The sequence below is a fragment of the Mixophyes fleayi genome, chromosome 5 (assembly GCF_038048845.1).
Source record: "Mixophyes fleayi isolate aMixFle1 chromosome 5, aMixFle1.hap1, whole genome shotgun sequence".
Classification (NCBI taxonomy): domain Eukaryota; kingdom Metazoa; phylum Chordata; class Amphibia; order Anura; family Limnodynastidae; genus Mixophyes; species Mixophyes fleayi.
In genome coordinates, this window is record NC_134406.1 from 59,298,323 (window position 1) to 59,320,922 (window position 22,600).

The 22,600-nt window shown below is 41.1% G+C and overlaps 1 protein-coding gene across 1 annotated transcript in view; it reads right to left on the reverse strand.

Moving 5' to 3' along the window:
• SKAP2 (src kinase associated phosphoprotein 2) overlaps window positions 1–22,600 on the reverse strand; it is a 221,013-nt gene that overhangs the window by 15,411 nt on the left and 183,002 nt on the right. Inside the window, exon 12 of the mRNA XM_075212274.1 lies at window positions 10,083–10,195. Within this exon, the coding sequence (XP_075068375.1) occupies window positions 10,083–10,195 (113 nt within the window). The remainder of the gene's footprint in view (window positions 1–10,082; window positions 10,196–22,600) is intronic.

Consider the following 22,600-nt stretch of genomic DNA (forward strand, 5'->3'; position numbering starts at 1 on the left):
GCTCCAGGCCAGCAATATTTTTTTCAGAACTTAGGGTGATAGGTTACTATTTATCAACACGATAGGTGGCGATACAAAATTATACTATCACTGAGATAGGGTAAATATTAATAAATAGGCCAATATGTTTCAATCCACTATGGGAGCTTACAGCAATCAAGTTTAAACAGGAGTCTGCTATGTGGTGTATGATGCAGTGTGATCGTCTGCTGATACTGCACTTGGTTGTGTATGATGTTGTGGGACTGTCTGCTGATACTGCATTTGGTTGTGCATGATGTTGTGGGACTGTCTGCTTATACTGCATTTGGTTGTGTATGATGTTGTGGGACTGTGTGCCGATATTGCACTTGGTTGTGTATGATGTTGTGGGACTGTGTGCCGATACTGCACTTGGTTGTGTATGATGTTGTGGGACTGTCTGCTGATACTGCACTTGGTTGTGTATGATGTTGTGGGACTGTCTGCTGATACTGCACTTGGTTGTGTATGATGTTGTGGGGCTGTTTGCTGATACTGCACTTGGTTGTATATGATGTTGTGGCACTTGGTTGTATATGATGTTGTGGGACTGTCTGCTGATACTGCACTTGGTTGTGTATGATGTTGTGGGACTGTCTGCTGATACTGCACTTGGTTGTGTATGATGTTGTGGGACTGTGCGCTGATACTGCACTTGGTTGTATATGATGTTGTGGCACTTGGTTGTATATGATGTTGTGGGACTGTCTGCTGATACTGCACTTGGTTGTGTATGATGTTGTGGGACTGTCTGCTGATGCTACACTTGGTTGTGTATGATGTTGTGGGAATGTGGGAGCTTACAGCAATCAAGTTTGAACAGGAGTCTGCTATGTGGTGTATGATGCAGTGTGACCGTCTGCTGATACTGCACTTGGTTGTGTATGATGTTGTGGGACTGTCTGCTGATACTGCATTTGGTTGTGCATGATGTTGTGGGACTGTGTGCCGATACTGCACTTGGTTGTGTATGATGTTGTGGGACTGTCTGCTTATACTGCATTTGGTTGTGTATGATGTTGTGGGACTGTGTGCCGATATTGCACTTGGTTGTGTATGATGTTGTGGGACTGTGTGCCGATACTGCACTTGGTTGTGTATGATGTTGTGGGACTGTCTGCTGATACTGCACTTGGTTGTGTATGATGTTGTGGGACTGTCTGCTGATACTGCACTTGGTTGTGTATGATGTTGTGGGGCTGTTTGCTGATACTGCACTTGGTTGTATATGATGTTGTGGCACTTGGTTGTATATGATGTTGTGGGACTGTCTGCTTATACTGCATTTGGTTGTGTATGATGTTGTGGGACTGTCTGCTGATACTGCACTTGGTTGTGTATGATGTTGTGGGACTGTGCGCTGATACTGCACTTGGTTGTATATGATGTTGTGGCACTTGGTTGTATATGATGTTGTGGGACTGTCTGCTGATACTGCACTTGGTTGTGTATGATGTTGTGGGACTGTCTGCTGATACTGCACTTGGTTGTGTATGATGTTGTGGGACTGTCTGCTGATGCTACACTTGGTTGTGTATGATGTTGTGGGACTGTCTGCTGATACTGCACTTGGTTGTGTATGATGTTGTGGGACTGTGTGCTGATACTGCACTTGGTTGTGTATAATGTTGTGGGACTGTCTGCTGATACTGCACTTGTTGTATATGATGTTGTGGCACTTGGTTGTATATGATGTTGTGGGACTGTCTGCTGATACTGCACTTGGTTGTGTATGATGTTGTGGGACTGTCTGCTGATGCTACACTTGGTTGTGTATGATGTTGTGGGAATGTGTGCTGATACTGCACTTGGTTGTGTATGATGTTGTGGGACTGTCTGTTGATGCTACACTTGGTTGTGTATGATGTTGTGGGGCTGTCTGCTGATACTGCGCTTGGTTGTGTATGATGTTGTGGGACTGTGCGCTGATACTGCTGCTGCGCATACCTTTAGTTTTGCAGTTTCATATAATAGTTGGTGATTTTTCTGAAAACAAATTTTTTATTCATTCCTAAATTAAAATTAAAAATCCAAAGTTACTTTCTTGTTTTTTGTTAGTTTGTTTCTTAATTGTTGGGGGGAGGGGCAAGCACTACACTAAATTAATAAAATTCATATTTGAAAAGAGGGTTTATATAAAAACGTTTCACCAAATACAAAATTGTCTTCGTTTTGTCTGGCATGAAAACAACTTACCCATTCCTCTCTCCTAATTGGTATTTATTTGCCCTCCTTATATCAAATAAGGGTCCATCATTACACTCCCTTTTAGTCTGCACTTTTGGAAATTGCCCTTCTCTGTCTGTGACAGTTCCTGCACACAGGAGCGGAACAGTGCATAGCTGGGCCACTTGGCAAAATTTAGGTAGGGGTTCAGCAATGCCATTCTTGCCTCCCTGGTCTCTTGCTATGCTGTCAATAGCTCAGAAGAGGTCTCTGCTCTACTCTTTGAAGAGCAGAGCGAAGGTCTCAGAGGAGCGGGGACCCACTTCACTTCAGGCCCCGAAGCCGCCACACACCCTTCACCCATACTTGCCAGCATTGGCAGTATGATTTCTTGGAGGGGGCTCCGTCATGGGGTCGTGGCCCCACAGGTTGCTTCATTAGGCCCCGCCCATGTCAAACTTTATCGATATTGTCCTATCACAACAGGGGGTGGGGCCAGGATGACATGGTTTTCCCCGCCCCACCCACTTCACCAATGAAGAAGCCACAATGTGGGAGGTTTCCCTGCTCTCCTGGGAGTCCAGGAGAACTCCCAAAAATGCGGGAGTCTCCTGGACATGCCTTCAGCACTCCCTATTGTTACACCCCTGCCTGCACAGATTGTATACACACTTTTACTGAGGTTTTCCTCAGAGACAGTATATAGTGCAAAGGACGATGAGACTTGTGCTTTTCTGATCAGTGGCCTACTGGAGTTATTGTGCTCATTACTAAAATTATGCATATACCTAATATATGATTTGTAATACTGGTGTCAGTCTCATGACTGTATGAGCCAGTGTGAAGAGGGCATGAAGTATACCTACTGAGGGTAAATGAACACAAGTACATTTGTGTGGACTTACATATGCTGGGTCTTTTAGCGGAGATGAGTCTATCCAGTAATCAGGGTTGACGGAACAGCTAAGCCTGGTTAGTTTGGCGTCTGCCACACTCACAAGTGTACCCGACCAGCCAGCCTGTGGCTGGCAACAGGATCCCTTTTGTCCTAAATCGCTGCTTTAAATAGAGCAGATATCGGAACAGGCGCAGGAGGTAGGGGAACGCGCATTTACTGTTACACTGGTTTAAATTATACATAAAACACTGAATATAAAAGTGCATAAATATTCAATGCATTCATTTTGAAGTCAAGTTAATTAGCAATCAGAATGTCAAGAACTACTTGCAAAACAACAGCAATTACAAAATTATCATTTTATTTATGTGACCAGAGTGTTCTCCAACATTGTCTTTCTCTAAAACAAATGATCGGTTCTTGGAGCTGCCAGACAGGCAGTTACTGAATCTTCTCTCCTTCATTTCTTTGTTAATTAATGTCACATGTAAGTATATAATGCTAAACTCTCACAGACTTTCACACAATGGCCTGAAGTTTGGACAATTGTCCTGTCACGTTATAGATTTACTGTGGTCCTCAGCACTTTCAAGCACTATGCTGTATTTCATTCATGATAACATCTTGGGAAAATGTATGAAAACTAGTGTACAAGTAACTATGCAAAATGTGTGTAACCTACAGTAACCAATCACTTATAGACAATGATTTTTATAGTTCATAATGAAATACAACATTTGGGATACAGTATAGTTACCTCTACCTGTGTATGGAGGGGCTGGTCCTCCATTGTAAACTTCGCTGCCCATAAAGGGTTTTTAGTGCCATAATGAAGCATCCATTCGAGTATAGGTAGTGTACAAAACACTGAAACACCAATAAAGTAACTTATTGTTCCAGAACGCACTTTAGGAGACATAGCGTTCAGTTTACCAGTGTCTGGAATTGTGCAGGAGAGTCGAAGCACCATTCTTCCAAAAGAAAGTCACTCAACCAATGCCTGCTTGATGGGGTGAAAAATACTGCACCTGGTTCATGGTAGTGGAAAATGCTGCACCTGGTTCATGGTAGTGGAAAATGTTGCACCTGGTTCATGGTAGTGGAAAATGCTGTCACACGGTCCGGCTCATCAAAGATTTTCCAGAATGCTGAGATGAAGGCTGCACTGTCACGAAGAATAGGATCATGCCGCTCTCCTCGACAGGATTTGGGGTCGCCATCAAATTTTTGAGGAGAAGGCATCCGCAATGAAGAATATGTGGTAACCGATGGGGAGGCAGAAGGTTCGGGTGCTGCAGGTGAAGAATAAGCAGGCAAGGTAGCTTGAAGGCAATCCAAGTGGGTTACTACAGCTTGAAGACACTGAAGGAGTTGGATTTGTGTAGCGTCTTGTTACACTACCCTTCCAACCAGGTGCTGCAACATATCCTTAGCAGAGGGTTCTCGGTTGGGGTTCATCCCTTCTGGTCAGATCTTACTGTCACAAGTTCAGAGTCAGGTGGTACCTCGAGATCTGCTTGGCTAGGCCCTACCCACAAAGAGGCGCAGAGTCTATTGGAGAGGACTTCACAGCTCTCAGACCGCAGGTCAGGGCCCTCTAGTGGGTGACAAGCAAAACTGGGTGGAGAGCCCTGGAGCTAAGGCCAGAGATTAAGTAGAGTCGGCAACAGTGATATGGAGCAGGATAGTGGAGCGAGGACAACCAGGTAAGTAGTATAGGAAATTTGCCTTGCAAAGAGGTGTGGTAGCCTGCAATGAGATGTAGCACTGTGGTCCTGAAGAGCTGAGAAGCCTGGGAGCAGAGGTGCAAAGGTCTGCAGGTGTATATTGGTATCCAGGTAAGTGGTAGCAGTGTGCTCAGGGGTGCTGGATCTGTAAAGTGATGAAGCGCAGAGGTCCTGATGAGCTGGGAAGCCCTGGAGCAGGATCTTGTAGTAGGCGCAACAGTTTGCAGGATATGTTTGCTAGACATTGCTGGAGTCCAGGTAATAGGTGAGAGGATTCAGGGGTACATTGGAGTACCGAGATCTGCAGAGTGGAGTAGCGCTGAGGTCCTGAAGAGCTGGAAACCCTGGAGCAGGATCTTGAAGTAGGCACAACAGTCTTCAGGGAGACACCACAGCAACAAAGGAAAACAAACAGGAGCCAGTGACAGGAATGTCCTAACAGATAGGGAGTCCAGAAGATCTGGCACGTAGAGAAGGTAGGAGGTGCTTTTAATAGAAGAAATTAGCCTATCATCAACCAATGATTTGAATGAAGGAAAGTTATAAAAGCCAGGTCCGCGCATGCGCTGAAACACTGCAAGACGGTGCCCGCCAGCGGGAGCACAGCGTTGTCCACGGAAAGGAGGGCAGCTGCAGGACGGGACAGGTAGGAGCACCGAACCCCAGCTGCGGGGAAAATGGGTCTGGTGCGTGATACAGTGGTGATTCTTCATTGGCTCCCTATCCGTTTCAGAATTCAATTCAAGCTCCTTACCCTCACTTACAAATACTTACCCTTACCCTTACCAATACTTCTCCTCTTTACAACTCTGAGCATGTCTTGAGGTACATACCTACCTGGCTACTCCATTCTTCCTCTGACCTCAGTCTCAATTCACCTCTCATTATGTCCTCCCATTCCTGCCTCCAAGACTTCTACTGTGCTGCCCCCAATCTTTTGAACTCCCTACCCTGCCTCACACAACTCTCTCCCAACCTTCAGTCCTTCAAACACTCACACAAAACTCACCTTTTTGAGCTTGCCTATCCTACCACTTCCTGACCATCTCTTCCTTCGCCTGCCATCTCCATTTACTCCCACTTGGTCCTACTCTCTCTCACCACCCCTCCCTCTAGAATGTAAGCTCTCACGGGCAGTGACCTCTCTACCTATTGTCTCATGTCGGTCTACTGTCTGACTCCCTCGTACCTCCTGTCACGTCTTTTGCTGCACTCTGTGTGAGTCCCCATAGCATTGCTCACACTCATCTGTGCTACCTATGTGTATGATCCCATCTTTTTTTTACGTCTGTATCCGGCGCTACAGAATCTGTGGAGCCTTATAAATAAATAAATAAATACATGAATATAAATAATATGTTCTTGAGATTTGGTTAGTCAACTACAGTTAGAAATTTTACACAAAGTGCACTCATTGTAAATTGTTCTTTTCTATACATATGGCCATGTATTAGTGATGGTGATCGAGCATAGTTGTTAATGCTACTTTCCACAAGTCTCTAAAAACTTTCATGGTCAGTCTTCTGATATGACATGTATTGCCATGAAACAGGGAATTCTTAATTTGTTAATATTTCATATGTCTAGTCCTGACATTCAACACAAAGCCATTAATGTAGGTAATAAGTTACATAAAAGACTAGTCTTCACAGTATTTATTTAATTTGGAGATGCAAAATATTTTGTTTTAGATCCATTGCACACTATAGGGAAAGGACAATTAGATTAAGGATAACACAGAATGGTTGTGTCTGATAGATTAGGGATTATTGCCCTAACAGGCTCTGTCACTGTTAATACAGACTTTGCAAATAATGCACATTTCATTAGGAGATCTGGCAAATGACAGTGGTAATAATATGTGGGATGCTGCAATTTTTAGGTAGAAAGCAGAACACGCTGAAGATAGGTCAATCATCATTCATAAATCATAATCAAGACAAAGGACAATCATACGGCAGACTAGCACATTGCTCACAATAAAAGGTTGTAGGCTCCCAAGTATTTACCAAGTGCATTCCTTGTTCATTTATATTAACAGGGAAGAATAAAGGTTTCTTTCTAGTGAGTTAACATTAGTCAAAATAAAATGGGGGCACAAGCAAGAATATAAAATATACTAAAATGTGCAATGAATTGTGAACATTCAAATAATATTTAAAGTGCACTCATCAATTTACGCAGAATGGAGACAGCTATTTTATGGGCTGAACCAAACCAGCCTATCGATTCACTAGGAACTGATGCATACAAAATTGCTGCCTCCTATATGTGTAGGTGACAAGTCCATGTCAGATAAATGTATTGTATGAATGTTAATGTAGTTGCTTCTTTATCGATCAACAGAGGAGAAAATATACCACAACTTCTATTATTTTCTGCAGATGGTCGCAGTAACATAACTTTCTTATTGATGTAGCTGACTGCAGAGAATTAAAAATGTGTTGTACCAGATTTGGAGCTCGAGAAAAGGCTGAAAAATGAAGTAATCGACTGATGCAACGTGGACACTGGGTACGTATGTACATTTGTGTGTTTATGTATATAGCTATATCTATGTACCCTTTTAATGCAGTCTACTATTATATAACATTAAACTATTAGAAGTCATTTTGAGTTTCCCTGACCTGTATAAACCCACATGGAAGGCGGCCTTTAACTTTCATATGGCAACAAAACTCCTTGATTACATCCTTTTAGAGAATGCTTCCATGCTTGAGAGTGACAAAAATTATTTTATATTTCTCACTTGTTCATATATTTAGATTGAACAATACCCACTGCTTCTCTGCTTCATACCTCTCTTTCCCAGTACTAGCTACTTCACCCAGAAATTACATTGCCCACAACACATCTGCACATGGATTATGTCCATGTCCTTTCCCTAAGCAGCACCTGTCACAGAGAGAATCACAAAATACAAGTCTCTGGAAGCGTTCCTTTCTCCCATTAAAAATAAAAATATAATTCAACAAAAAGTTGAGTATACCAAAACATAATTTAACAAAATGGTAAAATAATACTGAAATGCTTGCTATATTTGTCAAAGTGTACTGCTTATGTACTAAAAAGAATAATGTAACCCAAACTTAGAAATATAAAGATATTAGAAGTCATATAAGGAGTTTTCATGACCTATAAAGAGCACAGCCTTTGTCTACAATACACAAAACACCTCTGTGATTTCTTACATGCTGTAAATAATATATGTATATAAAGTCCTGATCCAGGTTCCTATCATTTTGGAAAGTGACCTGTACTTTGTACAATCCAATACATACAGTAGATAGTTTTTCAATCCATTTTAAACCTAAATTAAGTAAAACAATTACAGGGACATTTGCTTACTTATTCTGATAATATGGTTGCATCAAGAGTTCACATATATTTCATTATGCAATACAAAAACCTTGTACTAAAACAATGTGATGTCACTAAGGAATCCCCTGCACAGAAGACAGGACCGTAAGCAGTATCAATAGATCCATGCTAAACTGAATCTATTTTTCAGAATAATGTCTATCTAAACACCATGGGAACAGTAGCCCATTGATGACAATAGTAACTAACTAATTTAATGTTTCTAGTTATTTTGTTTGTGGAGCACCTTAAACATATCCTGCTATTCACCCGAGAAAAGAGATGGCTTTATGAGCACATTGCAAACCATTAACATGTAACAACAACACAAACTACAAAGGTCACAAACTATTCAGTGCATATAGCAAATGTATAAAAATGGATGTGCAATAATCGCTCACTAGATCTTAGCAATAAACCTGCCTCTCTGTCTCACTACGCTCTCCTCTGTTCCCCATGTCCGCTGCCTGGGTGTCATTCTTGACTCCCCCCTCACATTGTCCTTCACTCCCCACATCCAGCATGTCGTTTCCAACTTCGAAACATTTCCAGCATTAGACCCTTTCTCACTCAGAAAAATACTAAAACCCTTATACACTCACTCATATCTCCTGTCTGTAACCTCTTCTATCTGACCTAGCGTTTCTCTTCCCTTTACTTCATCATCAATGCCATAGCGACACTGATTTTCCTTTGCCGCTACTCCACTTCTGCCTGCCCATCTCTGACCCCATCTATCTCCACATTGCCTCGCACCCACTCCGCTCTGCCAAATAACCAACCAGTCAACTGCCCACTGATAATAACATCCTTCCCAACACTTCTCCTGTGCCACTCCTCGCCTACGTAATATACTTCCATGTCCAAACTCTTCACCAGCCTTCAATGTTATAAATGCTCCTTAAAATCCTCCTTTTCATCATCTGACTCCAGTCTTGTTGGCCCATCATCCTTCTGCCCATATTCTCACTCCTTGTTTCCCTCCCCATTAGAGTGTAAGCTCTCATAAGCAAGGTCATCCTGTCTTGTCTGCTCCCACCTCGTCTCTCTATGTCCTTGAATTATCATTTCTCTTCATGTTCCTTACAATATTTACTTACTATATACCTTGTCTATTATGTCCAGTGTACGTTGCTGTGCTTAATTCCCCACTATTATAGCATTTTTGCTTCTTGAATGTCCAATACTTTGGGGGGTATTCAATTGACGGCGGGATCACCGAAAACACCGCGCTCAAAAAATATTACCATTTTTACGGTAATCCTGCGCGGGAAAACCGTTAATACGCTAATTTACTCGCTGGATTTCAGCTGGGAGCTGCGAGCTGAAATCCAGCGAGATATTACTGTATTAACGGTAATATTTTTAGAGGGCGTGATTTTCGGCAATCCCGCCGTCAATTGAATACGCCCCTATGTCTTTTAACATCCACTTTCCCACTATACAGTGGTGCAGATTTTTGTGGTGTAATAATAATAATAAGAAAATAATAAGAATATGTAAAGGTACAAAACAAAAAAAACTCCACTTTGTGGCTGAGTGGAGTGGTCTTAAGTGACCTCTTTTGTGCTCTTGACTTGTGAAAATAAATCCTAATCAAATCATTTACTCTGAAAAGGAAGGGAGAACATAAAATAAACAGCAGTAGGCAGTGGTGGGCATCCTATAATTATTATCCATTATACAGGCTTTACACTGGACTGCATCCAGATCCCAAGGCATGCATAAACAAATTTTTAAGTTGATTCCTGTTATTAGATTATGTTTTAAAATCTGATTGTGTTTCACTGACAAAGTAATTCATTATTATGACCATAAAGACAATTTCTGTGAGATAGAGAATTGTGGGCAGCTTATGCAGTGATACTGAGGATGCCAAGTATTCTTTCATGGAATTTTGTGTAACTTACCCGACTGAGAATGTATATGACGTCACCATGTTTAAAAGACAATTCGTCTGGGTTATCCCCTGTGCAGTTCCATAAGCCTCTGTAGAAATTAACATAGTCTGTGTTGTCTTTTCCTGGAGAAACAAAAAAAAAATCAACCATAAGAGAAAGTTCAGATGCTCTAAACATGTAAATTTAATAAATAAAACACGGAGAGCATTCACTTTTGAGTTTTATTAGTGTCATCAACAAAATGAATTCTCATACTATGTCTGCTGCCAAAAGAGAAAATGTTCTATATTCTTGTTCATGCAAAACAGAAAAAATAAATATGTACATGTTATTTAGCCTGCGGCCATCCATTTTCAATATGAACATTTGTATTTTTCTGATATTTTTGAATGTAGTCATGATGACTTCTTAATCTTGGTCCCGGCCATGGTAGCACTGTTAAGTCTGCTGGGCAGGTTCATGTCACTGCAAAATAGTAGGTGTGGATGAAATACCTGCTCCGAATCATGAATGAATGTATGTATAGATCGATTCAGGAGTATAGCATTTGGGAGTGCAGCGGATGCAGGGAACAATGCCAGGTTGCCCCCTGAGGTTCACTGGGCTGCTCAAGCCCATAAGAGCCCTTCGGTTCTGTTGTATTGAGAGATCAACATGGACCCAGGAAGTGAAAATGACATTGTCAGGCCTCTACCAAAAATGTTGCTATAAAGTCAAGCAATGCATTGTTGGGGCCCTGGATCCATTCAGTGCAGAATTAAGTAAAGTCAGTTGCCAACCTAAGGTGGACTAATATGTTGGTGTTAATATGGCGGTAATACAATATCAGGGTTTGTGCATTTTATTATTTACATTTTCTATTTTTTCCGCTCTAGGGTGCCTCAGTTTCATAACAGCACCTGACTTGTATTTTGTCTGACAATAGCAACGGTTGATTTTTTAAGACTGGGGAGAATGGAGGCCAACCAAGATAGGCTAGCTGGTGTTCCTCTGCAGACGTCCCATTACGAGTAGTAGATAGTGTGGCACTTATAATCCCACTTTTAACTACTTTCTCTACTCTCCATGGAACACTGTGTGGTTAACAAGAATGGGTTTAACTGGGGACTGGAATTATATACATCTTCAGCAAATTATGGCCAACATAGAACCGAAGAATGGACAGGACAGCAGGAGCTAGGCCTGGAACCAACATCACCCATGTAGGCAGGGATGTGAGGACATGTGCACACATCATCACTAACACATTTTAAAAAGTTAGTGTTTTGTTGGTCCAGGGCTTTGTAAACAGTGAAAGAGTCTGATGACTGTGTGCCCTTCAACAATAGCCTCTTGGTTCCATTTCCTGTGAGATGTTTTGTTCACTGTGTTGAAAATACTCTCTAATTGCATTTGGAACACCCCCTGAAGCATGTGTGAGTGAATGCCATGCCCCCTTTGTTAAAAGCTTGTGTACCTGGTACGACTGCCTATACTTTGTATGTGGCAGCAGTACCTCAAATCTACCAGAGGTGCTGCTGTTCTGCCCCTGAACTTTACACTATGCCAGTAGGAGTTAGTCTCCTTACCTGATTAGTACTGCACCTGTCTCACAGCTTCAAATACCTGCATCAATCTGTGTTCTGTGCAGTTTATCGTTTATCCCTGGCTGCTGCTTGTTTTTCCCTGTTCCAGTTTTTGTTCTTCTGCTGTTTGATCTCCCGTTGTGAGCTTTGCCTGGATACTGGATTCTTCTTGAACTCTTGTTGCCCTGACCTCTGCCTGATTACCGGATTATGCTTGTTCGCTTGTGACCCTGAACTCTGCCTGGATACTGGACTCAGCTACACTGTTTGCTTCCCTGGACAGACTTGTGCATCCTGGCAATAGGGTAACTCAATATACTTTTTCCTGCAATTAAACCGTATTTGTCATTGCTTGGAACCTGTTGCTCTGTGGACTTTCCTGCCATTCGTCACTCATGTTCATATTTGTGTATTGGAGTTATATCTGTTTATTCTGCTACCTGAAAATCTGAATATTCCACAAACTGAATCCTTGTTTCGCATATGTTGCCTAAATAAAGATACTTGGTTTTTATACTTCTGTTGCCACTTCCTGAATTTGCTGGGAAGTATCACCTCCAGGAACACGTGTGAGAGTATTTGTAGTACATATTTAAGTGTGAATCCGATGCCCAGGAAAAATGATTCAAGCCCAGCAAGCTAGCTTGGCAAAAGAGAGAGAGATGAAGACATTGGCCAAGTTTCAAGTTATGTCATTTCAAGTCGTGGGCCCCTTCAATTCTAACTTGTGATGCCGAATATACCCGATTGCTGTGTAAAGATGTAAATAAATTCTTACCTGATTTTTGTTTATCAAGAGAGATGATCTGGTGCCCAATTATTTCAATATGTACACCGATACCTGTGCTGCATCTGCACTATATCTAATTTGCTACCAGCATGTGCAGGGATACCTGTTTGCTGAATCACCCACTGAAGCCTGATGTGAGATGACTGAATAAGAGCCAATTGGCTGATCCAATACTGTTCCAGAGGAACGGTCATGGCCAAAAATATTGGCAGCCTTGCACTTTTTTCAAATAACCCACAATTCCCTCTACACAAGGTGAAATTAACAAGAGAATTTGATATACACAGTTCTCTTATCCCAGGTTTGATGGGTGCCTTCTCCCAATTGTTCCTTTCAGATCTCTATACAGCTCATTGCTGGTCAACTTCAGAATAGTCCAGGGACTTGTCTTGAACCATTCCTGGTTTTGAAGTGTGTTGGGTTTATTGTCCTGCTGGAAGATCCATGATCTTCTTCAGAGACCCAGCTATCTGACACTGGGTCAACATTACACTCCGCAATGCTACTCTGGCTTTATAATATCTTTCTCTCAGCAGTGGAGCCCTCATGCGCTCCACCTTAGCAACGGATAGTGCGAGTTTAAACGTTGTACCTTTTGCTTGTGACGGTCACCTTGAATCAGTTTGGCAATTGATTGAGGTGCTCTCTCTCCACCATTCAAACAGCACTGCGCTGCAATGTTCGATCAAGTTTCCTCTTTCCAGGCTACAGTGCCATGGGCATTAAACTTCGCAAAAACATTACGTTCGGTGGAAACAGGGAACATCAAGGTCTCTGGGGATTGTATGTAGCCTTCAGATTGTCCATGCTTGGTTACAATTCTCTGTCTGACCTCCTCAGACAATTATCTGGCTTTTTTCTTTTCTCTATGCTTTGCAGTATACACAGCAGCACAAAACAGTAGAATGAGTTCTTTCAAGGTCATTTAATGTATTTTATGTTGCAGGCACCAACTACTCTACACAGTTGAATTCAGTTCCAAAGTAAAGGGGAATCATTTGCTAGAAATCTAATTATTTTCAATTAACTCTAAAAGATGTCAATAATTTTGTATTGTCCATTTAAGGATTTCTGCTTTTTTTTATATATTTTATTTCACTGCAAACCAAAGAAATACATACATGTAAACCAAAATATTTTTTAATTTCAACAATTTTCTGGAAGAAATATTAGAAAAAACTGCAAGGGTGCAAATATTTTTAGCAATTGCTGCAGGTGTCAAGGAGGAATGCACCTAAAGAAACCCACCAGACAAACGGGGATACACATTAAAAAGTATTTCCACCAAACTGGAAATTTGACAGGAGTGAGGGAGTCCAATGGTATGTGCCACCTCCTGCCAATTATTTTCTCGTGTGTTGCTCACCGACTACATAATCCCAGCAATACCAATCAGGAGCAAGCAGTAAGCAAGAGACTGGAGGACACATCAGATGCCAGACCTCTGGTAAACAGCCTTTTGAAACTAAAATTTACTGGGTATTTTACCCAAAACTGGGTTTTTGTTTTTGTGTGAATTCATCCTTTAACTTGTGCTAAATTATTTCATTTATGTAAATGAAAACACCATTCACATAAACTAATAAACTGAGCCCAGCCCAGGAAGAACATGTGCAGAACATTGTGTACCAGGTGCAAAATGCCATTTTGAAAGGTACGGTAATGTCAGTTCAGTCTGATATCTAACAGGTGCAGAACAAAAGACAAAAAAATTACGTAATTTTAACAAGATGCATGACAAAAAGTTCCAAGCTATAACTGTCGGTTACATATAGCAATATCATATTAACCTAAAGAAAACTATCCATATTTTCTTGAACGTGTTATCTTAGAAGAATTACAGTGTGCTTACTTTAAAAAAAAGCACACAGGAGATTTACACAAGTTTTTTTTCTTATAAGTATAAAATCCACTAGTAATAAAATTGCTGCTATTAATTATAAAATATAGACTATAAGCAAAATTTAAATGAAAGACAGAATAAAGGACATTGGGCTGAGTGAGGTGGGGGTTTTGTCCATAAGACTGCACTTAAAGATTGCTGAGAGCTTTGAATATAAAAAGCATCCATGAGAAATAACGCTTTTGTTAGAGAATGCCTGTTTAGCAAATGCCCACAAAACAAACATGTTTTCTTCTAGTCATAGGCTATAGTACACAATTCATTTTTGGGCAACATCTCATGTAAAGACAACAGACAATCAATGTTTGCTTGCAAGCATATCCTTGCAATTGCATGGTGACAATGGATGTAGTGCTAAAACTGCCATACACCCCATTAACTGATTGATTACTTAGCGCTCATTCCCTCACAGTCAGGATAATGTATGGATCTTCTCATGCTTGCTATCCTAGTGCCAGAATCAGAACGTAGCTTGAAATATACCACTCTTTCCTTTTAGTGACAAGCAAAAAATGTAAATTTGGTTTAATATGAATTTTAATGAGTTAACTTAAAAGTGGGAGAATGGCATTAATTAGAAAAAATAATCCTCATGCCAAATATTTTGACAAGATACCATGTGTTTGACAATGGCAATCTGCATGTAAATTGCATCGTTTGATTTTGATGGAAGCATAAATACAGGCGAGACTGTACCGCCAATCTAAGGTTGTTAGAAGATCTTTGAACAGCAGGCCCAGTGGTTTCCATAGCACATTATAACCCACATTTACATATCATTAGCTCGTCTTGTACATAATGCATAGTTCAGGGATAATTTAAGCTAAAGTAAATTTAGCATACTCACAAAACTGTACTACCAAGTTTAGGAAATGAAAGTTATTGATAACTAAAATTCCCATAAGAAGCTAAACATTTAGAACTAAATCCTTTGAGGTATGATTACCTGCAGAAGAACATTGCACCTGTAAATTACAGCAAATCATGGAAACCACTGACAGTCAAGTCACTTCCACAATCTTGTCAACATTTAAATAAAAGCAACGGGATTGTAGAATTTCACCTCCCAAGTCTTTCACTACGTGTTTTACATTATTTATTGTAACAAAATTCATAGGAGACATTGTGCAAAAATTGAATTTATAAAATGATATCTATGTCTGCAATTGTATAGATTTGTGTCCTTATATTTTCGTATTTCACTTCAGGATATTACAGGACAGTGATGATAATAGGGTAATAATTAGAGATGGGCGGGTCCGGTTCTCCGAGAACCGAACCCACCCGAACTTTGGGTATCCGAGTACCGAGCTGAGCAGCTCGGTACTCTCCCGCCCATTCCGAATCCAAATCGAGGCCGAACGTCATTGTGACGTCGTCGGATCTCGGGACTCGGTTCTCGCGATACTTCAACTTTATAAATACACGCCTCCACAGCAATCCATCGCCATTTGACAGAGGGAGAGAGCAGGGTGTAGTCATAGGCTAATTAGAGCAGGGACAGAGAATACCATATTGTTCTTGCAATTGCTCTAACCAAAATCGCTAGTGCAGAGAGGAGGATAGAGGTTTATTATTTTTTCTTCATATTTGGCACTCCCCAGCGCTTTTGGGGTGTCCCCCATAATTGTGCATTAATATTTCTGGCTGTCAAAAGTCATATCTGTCAGCAGTATCTACTCAATAATTTTTAGCACTCCTCAGTGTTTTTGGGGTGTCCTCCCTAATTGTGCATTAATATTTCTGGCTGTCAAAAGTCATATCTGTCAGCAGTATCTACTCAATAATTTTTAGCACTCCTCAGTGTTTTTGGGGTGTCCTCCCTAATTGTGCATTAATATTTCTGGCTGTCAAAAGTCATATCTGTCAGCAGTATCTACTCAATAATTTTTAGCACTCCTCAGTGTTTTTGGGGTGTCCTCCCTAATTGTGCATTAATATTTCTGGCTGTCAAAAGTCATATCTGTCAGCAGTATCTACTCAATAATTTTTAGCACTCCTCAGTGTTTTTGGGGTGTCCTCCCTAATTGTGCATTAATATTTCTGGCTGTCAAAAGTCATATCTGTCAGCAGTATCTACTCAATAATTTTTAGCACTCCTCAGTGTTTTTGGGGTGTCCTCCCTAATTGTGCATTAATATTTCTGGCTGTCAAAAGTCATATCTGTCAGCAGTATCTACTCAATAATTTTTAGCACTCCTCAGTGTTTTTGGGGTGTCCTCCCTAATTGTGCATTAATATTTCTGGCTGTCAAAAGTCATATCTGTCAGCAGTATCTACTCAATAATTTTTAGCACTCCTCAGTGTTTTTGGGGTGTCCTCCCTAATTGTGCATTAATATTTCTGGCTGTCAAAAGTCATATCTGTCAGCAGTATCTACTCAATAATTTTTAGCACTCCTCAGTGTTTTTGGGGTGTCCTCCCTAATTGTGCATTAATATTTCTGGCTGTCAAAAGTCATATCTGTCAGCAGTATCTACTCAATAATTTTTAGCACTCCTCAGTGTTTTTGGGGTGTCCTCCCTAATTGTGCATTAATATTTCTGGCTGTCAAAAGTCATATCTGTCAGCAGTATCTACTCAATAATTTTTAGCACTCCTCAGTGTTTTTGGGGTGTCCTCCCTAATTGTGCATTAATATTTCTGGCTGTCAAAAGTCATATCTGTCAGCAGTATCTACTCAATAATTTTTAGCACTCCTCAGTGTTTTTGGGGTGTCCTCCCTAATTGTGCATTAATATTTCTGGCTGTCAAAAGTCATATCTGTCAGCAGTATCTACTCAATAATTTTTAGCACTCCTCAGTGTTTTTGGGGTGTCCTCCCTAATTGTGCATTAATATTTCTGGCTGTCAAAAGTCATATCTGTCAGCAGTATCTACTCAATAATTTTTAGCACTCCTCAGTGTTTTTGGGGTGTCCTCCCTAATTGTGCATTAATATTTCTGGCTGTCAAAAGTCATATCTGTCAGCAGTATCTACTCAATAATTTTTAGCACTCCTCAGTGTTTTTGGGGTGTCCTCCCTAATTGTGCATTAATATTTCTGGCTGTCAAAAGTCATATCTGTCAGCAGTATCTACTCAATAATTTTTAGCACTCCTCAGTGTTTTTGGGGTGTCCTCCCTAATTGTGCATTAATATTTCTGGCTGTCAAAAGTCATATCTGTCAGCAGTATCTACTCAATAATTTTTAGCACTCCTCAGTGTTTTTGGGGTGTCCTCCCTAATTGTGCATTAATATTTCTGGCTGTCAAAAGTCATATCTGTCAGCAGTATCTACTCAATAATTTTTAGCACTCCTCAGTGTTTTTGGGGTGTCCTCCCTAATTGTGCATTAATATTTCTGGCTGTCAAAAGTCATATCTGTCAGCAGTATCTACTCAATAATTTTTAGCACTCCTCAGTGTTTTTGGGGTGTCCTCCCTAATTGTGCATTAATATTTCTGGCTGTCAAAAGTCATATCTGTCAGCAGTATCTACTCAATAATTTTTAGCACTCCTCAGTGTTTTTGGGGTGTCCTCCCTAATTGTGCATTAATATTTCTGGCTGTCAAAAGTCATATCTGTCAGCAGTATCTACTCAATAATTTTTAGCACTCCTCAGTGTTTTTGGGGTGTCCTCCCTAATTGTGCATTAATATTTCTGGCTGTCAAAAGTCATATCTGTCAGCAGTATCTACTCAATAATTTTTAGCACTCCTCAGTGTTTTTGGGGTGTCCTCCCTAATTGTGCATTAATATTTCTGGCTGTCAAAAGTCATATCTGTCAGCAGTATCTACTCAATAATTTTTAGCACTCCTCAGTGTTTTTGGGGTGTCCTCCCTAATTGTGCATTAATATTTCTGGCTGTCAAAAGTCATATCTGTCAGCAGTATCTACTCAATAATTTTTAGCACTCCTCAGTGTTTTTGGGGTGTCCTCCCTAATTGTGCATTAATATTTCTGGCTGTCAAAAGTCATATCTGTCAGCAGTATCTACTCAATAATTTTTAGCACTCCTCAGTGTTTTTGGGGTGTCCTCCCTAATTGTGCATTAATATTTCTGGCTGTCAAAAGTCATATCTGTCAGCAGTATCTACTCAATAATTTTTAGCACTCCTCAGTGTTTTTGGGGTGTCCTCCCTAATTGTGCATTAATATTTCTGGCTGTCAAAAGTCATATCTGTCAGCAGTATCTACTCAATAATTTTTAGCACTCCTCAGTGTTTTTGGGGTGTCCTCCCTAATTGTGCATTAATATTTCTGGCTGTCAAAAGTCATATCTGTCAGCAGTATCTACTCAATAATTTTTAGCACTCCTCAGTGTTTTTGGGGTGTCCTCCCTAATTGTGCATTAATATTTCTGGCTGTCAAAAGTCATATCTGTCAGCAGTATCTACTCAATAATTTTTAGCACTCCTCAGTGTTTTTGGGGTGTCCTCCCTAATTGTGCATTAATATTTCTGGCTGTCAAAAGTCATATCTGTCAGCAGTATCTACTCAATAATTTTTAGCACTCCTCAGTGTTTTTGGGGTGTCCTCCCTAATTGTGCATTAATATTTCTGGCTGTCAAAAGTCATATCTGTCAGCAGTATCTACTCAATAATTTTTAGCACTCCTCAGTGTTTTTGGGGTGTCCTCCCTAATTGTGCATTAATATTTCTGGCTGTCAAAAGTCATATCTGTCAGCAGTATCTACTCAATAATTTTTAGCACTCCTCAGTGTTTTTGGGGTGTCCTCCCTAATTGTGCATTAATATTTCTGGCTGTCAAAAGTCATATCTGTCAGCAGTATCTACTCAATAATTTTTAGCACTCCTCAGTGGTTTGCGCTCAGAATGGATTCAAAGCAGTCCACATATGATCTAAATGAGCAACCAGGTTCTGTCACCAGTCCTGATGTTAGTGTTCCCAGTACGTCATCTGGCCAAGGCGATGTCAAACAACAGAGTGTTTTCAAATTAGTGCAAAAAACAAAAACCAAAAAAAAATTTACTGTATTGAAGCGAAAAAGAAGTGTAACTGAGCAAAAGTTAAGTGACGATAAAAAAAAAATTGCAAGCATGCCATTCTACACACGCAGTGGCAAAGAGAGAATGAGGCCTTCACCTTTGGCTATTAGTGGCAGATCCCAAAAAGTTACCCAGGCTACAATTGGTGCACAACTACTGTTACGCGTCAAAGCTGAGCTGCAAGATACCAGTGAGGCATTACAGGAGAATATTTGCTCTGATTCACAAATGACAACAATCCCTGTGGAGAGTCCATCCAACAGTGGGATGTCTAATCGTGAGCATTCTGCTGATGTGTGCCTTAATAGCCCGAGTGTAGCCGGTGATACCCAAATTGAGGATGCCACTTTGGAATTAGAAGAGGATGAGGGGGAGATTTGTGTAGGCGACGAGGGCGCTAATGAGGATGTTGATGAGGATGAGGTTGTTTGTGTAAGTCCTGCACCAGTGGCAGCAGTTCTGGCACGTGACAAGAAAAAGGCCATTGTCATGCCTGGGCATAAAACAAAAAAATCCACTTCTTATGTGTGGAATTATTTCTACCCAAATCCAGACAACAATTGTATAGCCATTTGTAGTGTATGTGAAGCCACAGTCAGTCGAGGGAGGGACCTTAACCATCTTGGAACCTCGTCTATGTTACGCCATTTAACGAGAGTTCATGGCAAAGTGTTGGGAAAAGCTGAAAGTTCTTCCCAAAAGAATACAAGCACTCCCTCATCAGCTAAGACCCTCCGCTCACCGACATACCGACGGCTACAAAATACACCCACCACACCATCCTCATCAATATCCTCAGTAGCGCTCGGAGTTAGCCCGGCATCCCACTTAAGGCTGGATGACTCCGGCACTATTATTGATTCCTCTGAAGAAAGCGTTAGTCCTGCTGCTGCTGTTGCTGCTGCTGGGGGTGAATCGTCATCCCAGAGGCAGGTGAATAAAATGAGCAGTCCTACATTTCAGCAATTAACTGTGAAACAATCATTTGCGAGGGGAAGCAAATATGACAGCAGTCACCCAGTCGCCAAGCGAATCACAGACGCCATGGCTGCAATGTTAGTGTTAGATCTGCGTCCAATCTCCACAATAAACGCAGCTGGTTTTTCACAGTTAATTGAGGTTTTGTGTCCGCGTTACAGAATTCCATCGCGACACCATTTCTCCCGTAAAGCTATTCCACAACTATACCAAAAAGTGTGTAAAAATGTAGAGATTGCGCTGAAAAATGCCATTCTGCCCACTGTTCACTTAACCACAGATATGTGGACAAGTGGAAGTGGCCAAACCAAAGACTATATGACTGTGACAGCCCACTGGGTTGGTCATTCACCTTCACCAGCAGGAACAGCAGCAGCATGTACACCACTACGTAACATTTGTCACAGGCAGGCCACTCTTTGTATCACCGGCTTCACTAACAGGCATACGGCTGACAATTTGTTACGCAAACTGAGAGATGTGATTGATGCATGGCTTATACCACTCGGACTCTCCCCAGGGTATGTCATTTCAGATAACGCCAACAATATAGTGCGAGCATTACAGCTGGGTGATTTCCAACATATTCCCTGTTTTGCTCACACCATCAACTTGGTGGTGCAGAGCTTCCTACGAAATAACCGTGAGGTGCAGGAGATGCTTTCGGTGGCCCGTAAAATTTCAGGCCATTTCAGGCATTCAGCCACAGCATGTAGGAGATTACAGCAGCTCCAAGAGCAGTTTAACTTGCCCTGCCACCAACTTAAGCAAGAGGTGGTAACTCGGTGGAATTCCACCCTGTACATGCTTCAGAGGATGGAGGAACAGCGCAAAGCCATCCAAGCATATTGCACAAGTCATGACATTGGGAAAGGAGGGGGGATGTATTTCACTCTTGCACAGTGGGGAATCCTTTCAGTGCTGTGCAAGGTGCTGAAACCATTTGAAGTTGTGACATGTGAGGTCAGTGCAGACTCTGCTAGTTTGAGCCAAGTCATTCCTTTAATTAGACTATTGGAAAAGCAGCTTGAGAAAATGAAGGAGGAGCTGAAAGCAAGCAATTCAGCAAAGTATGTTGGCCTTGTCGATCAAGTACTTAATTCGCTTCACAATGATCCTCGAGTTATTAAGATCTTGAACTCGGATCAGTACGTTTTGGCCACTGTGCTTGATCCAAGGTTTAAAACCTACATTGAGTCTTTACTTGTAAATGAGCGAGATGTGAACTTTTGCAAGGAGCTATTGCTCAGCAAGTTGGCCGCTGAACTGGGCCTCGGCTTGACGACGTGTCCTCCTTCACTTTCTCAAGCTGTTGCTCGTAAAAAATTAAATTTCCAAAAAAGAAGCAGGGAAGACACAGGGGGCAGACGAGAACAATTTAACATCTGGGCTGGTTTGAAGGATTTTTCAAAAAAAAGTGTCACTTTGCCCATAAGTCCATCCAATATGAGTATAAACATGCAAAGGATGGTGGAGGATTACTTTCAAGAGGTAGTTGATATGGAAATGTCAGACAGTCCCTTTCCTTACTGGGAAGAAAAGCAGGCCATTTGGAAACCCATGTACAAACTTGCTTTGCAATACCTAAGCTGCCCACCCTCCAGTGTGTACTCTGAACGAGTGTTCAGCACAGCAGGGAACTTAGTCAGTGATCGCCGTAGAAGGTTACTTCCCAAAAATGTGGAGAAAATGATGTTTATAAAAATGAACTACATCTTCCACGAGGAAGGCCTTCACCATCCAAGACATCCAAGCACTGACTGTTCTCTAATGGCGGATTCAAGCGGCGATGAATTGATAGTCTGTGATGATGACGTACACACTGATGAGGGTGAGGATGAAGCTGAAGATGATGCCGATAACATCTTTTTAAAACTTTCTATGTAAGTGTAGGGTGCAATCTACCCCCAAAGAGGAAAGGGACTTGTGGCATTTCCATATCACATACCATCTTGAAAGGCTGCTGTTAGGGCAATTTATCCTTAAGGGTAGGGTGTCATAGACAGAGTGACCCTAAACTGGCTTTGTCCATTTTTCATAATATTGTACAGTCTATAATGGCTGAATTTTTTAGTATTTTATACAAGTGGAGGGGGGCCTAGAGAGACAGAGTGACCCCAAACTGTCTTTCTCCATGTCAATTAATATTGTACAGTCTATAATGGCTGAATTTTTTTGTATTTTATACAAGTGGAGGGGGGCCTAGAGAGACAGAAACCAAACTGGCTTTCTCCATGTCAATTAATATTGTACAGTCTATAATGGCTGAATTTTTTGGTATTTTATACAAGTGGAGGG